This window comes from Chrysochloris asiatica, unplaced genomic scaffold, assembly GCF_000296735.1.
Source record: "Chrysochloris asiatica unplaced genomic scaffold, ChrAsi1.0 scaffold00058, whole genome shotgun sequence".
Lineage (NCBI taxonomy): Eukaryota > Metazoa > Chordata > Mammalia > Afrosoricida > Chrysochloridae > Chrysochloris > Chrysochloris asiatica.
In genome coordinates, this window is record NW_006408576.1 from 2,657,429 (window position 1) to 2,668,861 (window position 11,433).

Sequence of the window (11,433 nt, forward strand, 5' to 3'; positions counted from 1 at the left end):
CATCCCACAACTCATCTGGTCTTCGGTCTTTAGTGTTTAATGTATCAAACCTGTTCTTCAGTTGATCTCTAAATTCAGGTGGGATATATTCAAGGTCTTTTTTTTTTTTGCCTCTTGTAGACTTGTTTTCATTTTCTTCATCTTCAGTTTGACTTTGCATATATGAGTAATTGATGGTCTGTTCCATAGTCTGCCCCTGGCCTTGTTTTGACTGATGATATGGAGCTTTTCCATTGCCTCTTTCTGCAGATGTAGTCAGTTGAATTTCTGTGTGTTCCATCTGGTGAGGTCCATTTGTATAGTCTTCTCTTATGCTGTCTAAAGAAGGTATTTGAAATGAACAAATCATTGATTTTGCAGAATTCTATAGATATTTATTTTCTAATAACACAGATTTCTGGTAGCGTAGTGGTTACGAGTTGGTCTAGCTACCCTTATGGTCAGCAGTTCGAAACTACCAGCCGTTCCACTGGAGAATGATGAACTTTCTGCTCCCATAAAGATTTACAGCCTCAGAAACTCTATACAGGGTCGCTGTGAGTCAGAACTAACTCCATGGCACATAAACACCACCGACAACCTTAATGGCAAAATGTGTCAAAAACCTCTGGTCATGATGGAAACTGAAGAATAAAAGAGACTGAACAAGTATGCTTGTTAAGAAATCACTGGCAATTTTTCACTTCAGGAGAGACATTTTTATTTTGTTTCATGTAGTATTGCTGTCTAGATGTTGCCCCAACTCTCAAAGAAGGGGTGCTATAGTCTTTGGCTTTATGACTCAATTTCTAGATAATTCTAGAATTTACTTCTCTAGCCTGAATACTAGACCTAAAAACAATCTTCAGCATATTATTCTAATTGATGCTTCCGTCTTGATTGTGTACTTTCTTAATCTTTTAAAAAATCAAAGTAGAAATGTGTTTGATCAGGAACATTTACTTATTCAAAGTTAACATATAAACATAATCTTTCATATTATTAGCTTGCTGCTTGTTGGAGAAGCACTCTAATTGAGATGGCTTAAAAGCTACTAATTGTGTCTTACACATTTTATTTAGTGAAATCATTGCTAAGAGGTCACCAACTTATTAACCACATGATAATTTTACTATTTCAAAAATATAATAACAGTGAATTAGATTTTTTTTTTTTGCATTGTGAAAAATTAACTGCATGGTGAAGAATAAATCAGCCAAATTTGGCACAATGTTAAATATTTTACATTTTCACATGAAATATTTTAATTTTGAAGTGATATATGCTGACATTAATATGTAATCATAAAGCATTATTCAAAATTTAATGATTTTTCATGAACATTATTATTTTATAGTTTTGCAAACTGAAAATTCAGAGCAAATACAGATCTTTAATTAATAGTTTTTAAGTTTTCATAGATTGACTGAAAATGAATTGACTAATATGTTAGTCCTAAATAGCAAAATATTGTATAAACTAACTTCTCTATATAGTGTCTTTCTTCATCAAATAAACTCCCTCACTTTACTGTGCTCCCTCATTAAACCTCAGTTGCCCTTAATTTTATCTAAATGAAATTGAAAAATGAGTTTTTTAAAGTATGACCAATTGTGTTTAATAGCTAGGTTCCTACATAGCCATGTTCTTGTATCAATAATTTATCAAAGTATATCAGCATCATACATACTCAAAGGTGAATATAAGATTATTCATCAAAATTCACTTCAGTATGTAAAGCTTAATGTTACTAACTGTACGAGGTTTTTACTTAATTAAGTGAAAACACATTTAATCACTCCACAGTTTTAAATGCTTACATTCTCTGATCACATTTCCATTTTGTATTTCTTTCAGGTGAGCACATTAGACTGGATACGAGCTGAAAAAGTCCATAACCTCTGTGAGGTACTATTTAAAGTTCATAAGGTAAGTATTTTTTTGTATTTTAGATCTTTACATACAAATATGTTCCTTGAGGTTTAAAGAGTGAGAAAAAAATTCTGGCACAAAAGTGCACTGAAATGGTAAAATAACATGAAAATGATCTAGAACTTTATCCTATTACCCTATTCAAATCGAATTGTGCTGCTTTGAGTGGAGTTTGATGCTGTGGGAGTGAGTGAGTGAGTGAATGTGTGTGTGTCCGTGTGTGTATTGAGAGGACAATGCATCTTGTTTTTGTTAGTGGCTGACGAGTCCGTTCCAACTCACAGTGACCCTATGAACAACAGAATGGAAAATGACCTGGCCCTGTGCCTTTCTCGCAATTGTTATGTGTGAGCTTATTGTTGTCACCACTCTATCAGTTCATCCAGTTCTTCCTCTTTTTGCTGATCCTCCACTATTCCAAGCATGATGTCTTTATCCAGGGACTGAATGCTCCTAAAATGTCCAATGTAAGAGAAACAAAGTCTCACCATTCTTGCTTCTAAGGAGCATTTTTGCTATGCTTCTTCTAAAACAGATTTGTTTGTTCTTCTGGAAGTCCATGGTACTTTCAATATTCTTCACTAACATCATAATGCCAATGCATAGATTCTTCTGCAGTCTTCCTTATTCATTGTCCAACTTTCACATGTATATGAGGTGATTAAAAATACCATGGCTTGGGCCAGGTGCACCTTAGTCCTCAAACTGATTTATTTGCTCACTTAAAATCTTTTGCAACAGATTTTCCAAATGCGAATATGTCTTCTATCTTTTGCCTCATGTTTTTATGAGTGTTGATTGTGGATCCAAACAAAATGAAGTTTTTGACTATTTCAATCTTTTCTCCATTTATCATGATGTTATTAATTGGTCCAGTGGTGAGGATTTTTACTTTCTTTACATTGAGGTGTGACCTATAAGGCAGGCTGAGGTCATTCATCTTCATCAGTAAGTATTTTAAGTTCTCTTCACTTTAAGCAAGCAAGGTTGTATTGCAGGTAGTTAATGAGTCGTCCTCCAATTCTGATTCCATATAATGCACCTCGTGGATTATTTATTTAGCATATAGCTTGAATACATATGGTGAAAGAATACAAGCCTGGCTCACACACTTATTTCAAAACATTCATTGTCCCCTTGTTCTGTTTGAATGAGTGCCTCTTGGTTTTTGTACAAGTTCTTCATGAGCACATTGAAGTGTTATGTAATACCCTTTCTTCACAATGTTATCCATAGTTGTCATGATCCACATAGTCAAAAGTATTTGCTTATTCAATAAAGCACAAGTAAACATTTTTCTGATATTCTCTGCTTTTAACCAAGATCATCTGACATCAGCAAGGATATCCCTATTTTTTCATCCTCTTATAAATACATCTTAAGTTTCTGGCAGTTTCCTTTTGATGCAATGTTGAAACCTTTTTAAAATTATCTTAAGCAAAATTTTACATGTATGTAATATTAACAATATTATTCAATGATATCTACATTTTGTTGGGTCTCATTCAATCATATGGTGAGGTAGCTGTCTCAAATTTCTTGGCATTGATGAATGGCACCTCCCATTGCTCATCAGTTTATTGAAAGATTTCAATTAGTATTCCATTAATTCCTGAAGCTTTTTTTTTTTTTTGTCACCAATGCCTTCAATACAGCTTGGACTGATTCCTTCAACACCATTGATTCTTTTTTTAAAAAAAATAAGTTTTTTATTGTGAATTGAGTGATAGTTTACATACATCATCATTCAACAGCATTTGCTTCCAATCCCTCTGGTTTATTTATTTATTTATTTTTTGTATGTACACTGAAGCACTCAGTAATATATAACCATTCAAGCAACTAAAGGATATACCCTGCATGCCAGCCCCCCGGCCGCCAGCTAACAGCCCCTCTCCCTCCTTGAGTCTAGAGCCCCAGCCACTCCGTCTCATTTCTACCTCCATCTCTGGCATTGCTGCTTCTCTGGATAGGGTCCTGCACTCTGATCTTCTCCCTTGATGGTCCCAGGGTCCTATACTCCTGGACTGTAAGATCAACTACTCCCTTCCTTTTGTTACAAAACATCTACCTTTATATTTGCAACATTCACAATCAGTCATGATAGCAATTATTCACTATTGAACCACAAGAGTCTTATCCCCATCTCCTTTCACCAGTCCCATCTAGATAGGTTGGAAGCCACTCAGTGGAGATTCTACCTTCCCCCGTACCCTCTGAAACTAAGCTTCCTCTTGAAAATCTGTAAGCCAGTCACTTTGTGCCTTTGTTGTCGCCCCTCCCCGCCCCCATTTTGGGTAGCTAATGTCTTAGTTGCCCATCCCTGTCAATTCTTTGTACAAAGAGTGTGGAAATGATCCTTGCTGTAAAGATCTGTTCCCTCTTTTAAGTTACAACATTCATAAGTATAGGTCAAGTTCATCAAATTGTAGCACTTTACACTTTTTCTTCTTATTTCTTCCTCTAGTCAAGTTCTTATCATCCAGCCATTGAAGCTAGGTCAAATGGGTACGATATGCAAGTATGGGTGTTCTTGTGCGCCACCCCTCACTTCACATCAACTGGATGCTTGACTCTCCACTCTAGTCCTCTGTGAGTATTTCCCTGTCCATGGGCTCAGGAGTCCCCAGGTCTTGCTATACTTGCTGGCCACCCAGGTCATGATCCAGGTTAACAAGAGTCTATTGAACATGGTTGGACTTAGCTCACAGCTTCATTGCTGTTTTCCCCCGACTTCCCTTTATCGGTAGACCAGCCTGTTTGTATAGTCCCTTTGAGTTTCAGTCTTAGAAGTGGATTTTCCCTGAGGGGACTTCATTGCTTGCCTTGATAGCTCCCTGGTGAACAACTTGCTTGTTCTAGTAGTAGTCAATCAGACTGCCATTTTTTTTCTAGCTGGTCTTTCTTTCAAGAACTATCTTCTCTTCCTCTAGGTGCTCCAGGCTGGTCTGCTTATCTTTTCAAGTGGAAATTTCCCACCTCAGAAGATTCTGGATGAGGATCAGGATTTCACCTATGGTCTTATGCAATGCAAAGGCTCCACAGGAAGCCTCTTTCACTGGGCAATTTCTAGTCCCATTTTAGGTATTATAATCACTTCTTATAGACTGAAGACAAGCTTACAAGCTTTCTATAGTTATGTTTCTAGCTATTCCTTTCTCTCCTCCACGTGTCTATTTTACAATAGTAGGCCAGGAAAACCAAGATTCATAAGACAGTCAGGCATCTTAACATTATTTCCCCTCTTTTTCCCCATTCAAACTATGCCTCAATCCCTATATCCCAGAGCCCTGTTTTTCCAAGGTTGAGCATACATCATTATTTACCTGTGTCCCACTTAACCCAGGCAAGCCTTAAATCTAAAGCTACCTCTTGAAATGGTTCAGCATTGACTATTTCTTTTTGGTAGAGTGACCTTTTGTATTGCTTCCATTTTCTTCACATGCTTTCTGCATCATTCAATATCTTGCCTATATATTGACTGTCAATCTTGCAAGTTGAGGCTTGAATTTTCTCTTCATTTCTTTCACCTTGAGAAATACAGAGCACATTCTCCCTTCTTGGTTGTCTAACTCCAGGTCTTTTCACATTTCTTTATAATACTTGGCGTTGTCTTCTCGAGCTGCCCTTTGGAATTTTCTGTTCAGCTGTTTTACTTCCTCATTTCTTCGAATTGTCATCACTTCTTTATGTTCAAGAGCAAGTTTTAGAGGCTCTTTTGACATCATGTTGGTCTTTTCTTTCTCTCTTGTCTTTTTTGCGACCTTTTGCTTTCTTCCTGTATGATGTACTTGATGTCATCCTACAACATTTCTTTACTTCTATCATTAGTGTCTAATGCATCAAATCTGCCCTTGAGATGGTCTTTAAATTCAACTGGCATGTATTCAAGACCTTAGGTTGGCTTACGTGGACTAGTTTTTATTTTATTCAACTGCAGTCTGAACTTGCATATTAGTAATTGATAGTCTGTTCCGCAATCTACCTTGTGTATCTTCCCACAGCTATAGGTCATTTGAATCCTGTGTGTTTCATCTGTGAGGTCTGTGTGCATAGTCACCTTTTATGTTGTTTAAAAAAGATTTTTGCACTGAATAAGTCACTGGTTTTGCAAAATTTTGTCACGCTATCTTCAGCAAGGTATTTATTACCAAGGTCATATTTTCCACCTAAGGATCTTTCTTCTTTGTTTCTTACAGTCTCACATTCCAGTCACAAATACTTATCAATGCATCTTGACGTTTGGTCAATTTCAGATGGAAGAAGTTGGCAGAATTCTTCAATTTCATCATCTCTAGTTTTAGTTGTTGATGCATAAATTTGAATAATAGTGGTATTAACTTCTTTGCCTTGTAGACGTTTGAGTATTATCCTATCACAAACAGAATGATGCTTAAAGATATATGTTGAAATGTTCTTTTTGATAATGAATGTGATATTGTTCCTCTTGAATGTGTTGCTTCCAGCTTAGCAAGCCATATGATTGATTCAGAATTGCAAATACTAGTCAATTTCAGATCACTAATGCCTAAGATATCAATCTTTATGTGTTCCATTTCATTTCTGACAATTTCCAATATTCCTGGAGTCCTACTATGTACATTCTATGTTCACTTATTAATGGATATCTGCAACTGTTTCTCCTTATTTTGAGTTGTGCCTCATCAGCAAATGAAAATCTGGAAAGCTTTACACTATTTATGTCATTATGGTTTGGGACTCTCAGATAAGCACTGGTCTGCTAACTGCAAGGTCAGCAGTTCTAACCCACCAAACACTCCTCAGAAACCCTATCTAGGGTGGCTATGAGCCAGAATCGACTCACTGGCATTTCACAATAACAACTGCTTTGAGAAGGCAGCTCTTCCCTAGTCATATATTGAGTGACTTTCAACCTGAAGGACTCATCTTCTGGCACATTTCTGACAATGTTCCATTGCTATTCATAGTTCTTTTAGTGGCTAAACATTCAGAGTAGTCTGTCTCTCCTTCTTCCTAGTCAGTCTTAGTCTGGAAGCTCCATTGAAACCTGACCACCATTGGTGACCCTGATGGTATTTAAAATAACATGGTAATTTTAAGCATCACAGCAAATAAGCAAGCCACCAGAGTACAACCGTCATATGAGGGATGGCCCTTGTTGCTAAATGTTGTGTGTTCATTGGCCATCTATGCTTCTTTAAATTGCCTGATCATATATTTTGCCAATTTTTTTTATTTTTTCTTTCACAAATTGTAATTGTAATGTATTTTACATATTGTATTGCAAATAACTTCCTTTCATAAACTGAAGTTAAACATTTTAATCATATATGCTGATCTTTAGTTGTGTTTGGGAGGTCTTTAACAAATCTTTCCCCTTTGGGATTAAGTCTAACTCAGCTAGAGTTGTTTTTCATGCATGGTGTGAGATTGGGATTTCTTCACATTTTCCTCCAGTATGGATACCCAATTGTTCTAGCACTGTTTGTAGAAAGTTCCATCTTTTCTACCATTTAATCTATAATGTTGTTGTCATTGTTGTTAAGTGCCATCGAGTCAATTCTGACCCATAGAGATCCTGTATAGGGTTACCAAGGAGCAGCTGGTAAGCTTGAACCACCAACCTTGCAGTTCAAATAGCTTTGCAGTCTGGTGCATTAACCCAGAGCGCCACACCAGGACTCCATTTATCTATTAAACCACCTCTTATTTCAAATTTCTGTACATATGTAGATCAATTTTTTGCAGCCTCTACTGTCATCCAATGGTCTGTGCATCTATCTTTGAGTCAATACCATGTTTTTTAGATGTAGCTTTTAATTTTTTTAGCTTTTTATTGTGAATTGAGTGTTGGTGTAAGGAGCAGATCATCACTTGTGCAGTCAAAAAAAAAAAAAAAATCATACATTTTGTTTCCTACTTGTTGCAATCCTCTCAGTGTAACATCATTTCTCCCTCTTCCTCCCTTTGTTTCTTATTTCCCTTCTTCCTTCTTTCCCTACCATCCTGAATGTTTTTCTTCGGGAAATGACTTTTGATGTCAAATGGTTGAATGTTCTATGGTATGTGTACCTTACTGATACAGTTGTTTCCCAATATAACTATCTACTGCTTGGCTGAAAATTGAGCCACAGAGTGAGTTCAGTTCCAGACCTGAAGGGTGACCATGGAATATATATATATATATATATATATATATATATATGTGTGTGTGTGTGTGTGTATATATATAGTCTCAGAGTTCCACCAGTTTCTGTCAGACCAGCAAGCCTGGTCTTTTATTTTCTAAATAATTTTGAGTTCTGTTCTATATTTTTCTACCACTCTATCCAGTTGTGGTAGCACGGTGGCTCCATATAATAAACACTGGATTGTGAACAACAAAGTTCTCAATTTGAACCCACCAGCCATGCCACAAGAGAAAGATGAGGCTTCCTGCTCACATGAAGATTTAAAGTCAGGAAACCCTACATAGAGTTGCTTTGATTCAGAACTGCCTTGATGGTACTAAGCAACAACTATCAAGTTGGTACTGGTAGCCAGGCATCATGTAGTGGTTTTAGGGTCGTGGAGTATAATGTTAGTCTTCAATTATATTTTCTTCATTTGTTTCTTGTTTAAACACTGACTTTTTATCTTCTTTCCATGGTGGTTTAAAACTCATTCAATCAATTACTAATGCATGTACTAACATTTAAAGTATAGAAAAGGAGACCTTTTGTGTTCTGTCAATGTGTGAGAAATTACTCCAAAACAGTGATTTTTAAAAAATACATGCTATCTGGCAATCCCTATATGTAACATATCCCTTGTTTCACAGTTATTCACAGGCTGCGATGTAAATATTTATCATTTCTTCCTTTTAGACATGTTGCTTGGGTTATGTTCAACACAAGACTGTACACTACTGATTTTAAATTTCTTAGCTTTTGTTAAATAATCCTCCTTTTTGTAATGTGCCAACTTTTAAAACAGTGTGCCTATATTTCTAAGTAAAATTTTTAAATGTCACATTTGTTTGTGTTGATTATAATTTTCATAGTATTGTGTATGAAACAAATATGATGCATTCTTAATACTATGATAAAAGCATTATCCTAATAAGTTTTTTTTTCCCAAGGATGCTTCAAAGCTCTTAAACAACATTTATTATAAAGAAGATAACACAACCAAGATTTAAATTTATCAAGAAAAAAAAAAGGATAATGAAAAGATTGAACATCATAATCTTGCAACATATACTATAGTATGGAAAAGTTTTCATAACTGAATATTTATTTCAATAGATTATAAAAATAAGACTTTAAATTATCATAAGGAAAACAATGAACTATATTGATATAGACATATATTTATGTATATATTGGTGTGGCTCACTGAACTGAGAACCACAAGGTCAGCAGTTCAAACCTACCAGCTTCTCCTAAGAAACCCTATACAGGGTGGTTATGAGTCAGAGTTGACTTGAAGACACTTAACAATATATACTTATCGATTGTTAAGCACTGTTGAGTTGATTCCGACCTCATAGTGACCCTGTATAGGGTTTTCAAAGAGCAGCTAGTGGGTTTAAATTGCCGATCTTGTGATACACAGTTCAGTGTTGATGCTACAATGCCATACCAGGATATATACAGGGTCATTATGAGGCACATAACTACCACCACAATATACACAATATATATATATATACCACTTGGAGTCCTGGTGTGGCACTGTGGGTTAGTTCGCTGGACTGTAAAGTCGGCTTGAACTGCAGGTTGGCAGTTCAAACTCACCAGCCACTCCTTGGAAACCCTATACAGGTTTGCTATGGGTTGGAACTGACTTGATGGCACTTACAACATATATATAGATAATGTCGTGGGTTGTGAGTTGGGCTGCTAACTGCAAGTTAGCAGTTCAAGCCAACCAGCTGCTTTAATGTAAATATGTTCAACTTCAGAAACCCTTTACAGCATTGCTATGAGTCATAATCAGCTCCACAGCACATAACCACCACCACCCCATATATATATACACACACACATTTGTTGTTGTTAAATGTCATTGAGTAGGTTCTGAGTCACAGTGACCCCTTGTAGGATTTCTGAGACTGTAAATCTTTCAGGAAGTAGAAAGTCTCTCTCTCTCTCTCTCTTTCTCTCGCTCTATCTTCAGTCAAGCCAACTTGAATATATATATTGTTGTGGTTTAGTGCTGTCGAGTTGGCTCCAACCCATAGTGACACTGTATAGGGTTTCCAAGGAGCAGTTTTACAGTCCAGTGCATTAACACACACTGCCACACTATATATTGGGAGTACAGTGGCTTTCAAAAATAAACATTAGATTGCAAACCATAAGGTTGAGAATTCAAATCCACTAGCCACTCTATGGAATAAAGATGTAGCTTTCTGCTTCTGCAAAAATTACAACTTTAGAAATCCTGTACAGATTCTCTGTGAGTCAGAACAGACTCGAAGGTTCTTAACAACAATATAGATATGTAGATTAATAGATACATAGGTAGATATATAGAACATAGACATATAGGTATAGATAGGTATAGATATAATTGGAATCCTGGTGTGGCACTGTAGGATAAGCACTGGACCACAAGGTTGGTTTGAACTGCAAGGTTACAAAGGATACAAGAATGAAGAACATTTTTCAGATTATGATTTTTTTTTACAGTAGTCAAAACATGCTCCTTTGAAACCCTATACAGGTTTGCTATGGGTCAGAACTGACTCGACAGCACTTAAGAACAACAGCATATATGTAACTAGAAATAAGAAAATAGCACAATTAAAAAATATATCCACAATACCATTCCTAGTTTGAAAGAAGGTAAAATGATAATAATATTGATAAAAGGACACAAAATAACATAACAAAAAATATAATGAGAATATAACTTATGAGAGCAGATTTTTTTTTAATCAAGAAAATATTTTTTAAATTCCATGCTAGTAAATAAACTCACCACTCGATTTGGAAGACAACTATCTGCCTGACAGATTGGAAGAGATCCGTATTTGTGCCCATTCCAAAGAGAGGTAACCCAATGGAATGAGGAAATCGTCGGACAATCTCTTTGATATCTCATGCGAGTTAAGTTTTATTAAAGGTAATAGATAAATGGCTGCAAACATACATTGACAGAGAACTTCCAGAGATTCAGGCAGGATTCAGAAGAGGACGTGGAACAAGGGATATCATTGATGTTGTCCAATGGATCTTGGCTGAAAGCAGAGAATATCAGAAAGAAGTTTACCTGTGCTTTATTGACTACACAAAGGATTTTGATTGTGTGGATCATGACAAGCTATGGGCAACATTGCAAAGTATGAGTATTCCAGAATACTTAATTGTGCTCATGAGGAATCTGTACATGGACCAAAAGACAGTTGTTCAAACAGAACATGGGAACACTGAATGGTTTAAAATTAAGAAAGATATGTGACAGGGTTGTATTCTTTCACCATACTTATTCAACCTGTATGCTGAGCAAATAATCTGAGAAGCTGGGTTATATGAAGAAAAACTTGGCATCAGG

The 11,433-nt window shown here is 36.1% G+C and overlaps 1 protein-coding gene across 1 annotated transcript in view; it reads left to right on the forward strand.

Annotated features, from left to right (window-relative positions):
* Window positions 1–11,433, forward strand: part of SNTG2 (syntrophin, gamma 2) — a 624,924-nt gene that overhangs the window by 439,906 nt on the left and 173,585 nt on the right. The window contains exon 14 of the mRNA XM_006863995.1: window positions 1,837–1,908. Within this exon, the coding sequence (XP_006864057.1) occupies window positions 1,837–1,908 (72 nt within the window). The remainder of the gene's footprint in view (window positions 1–1,836; window positions 1,909–11,433) is intronic.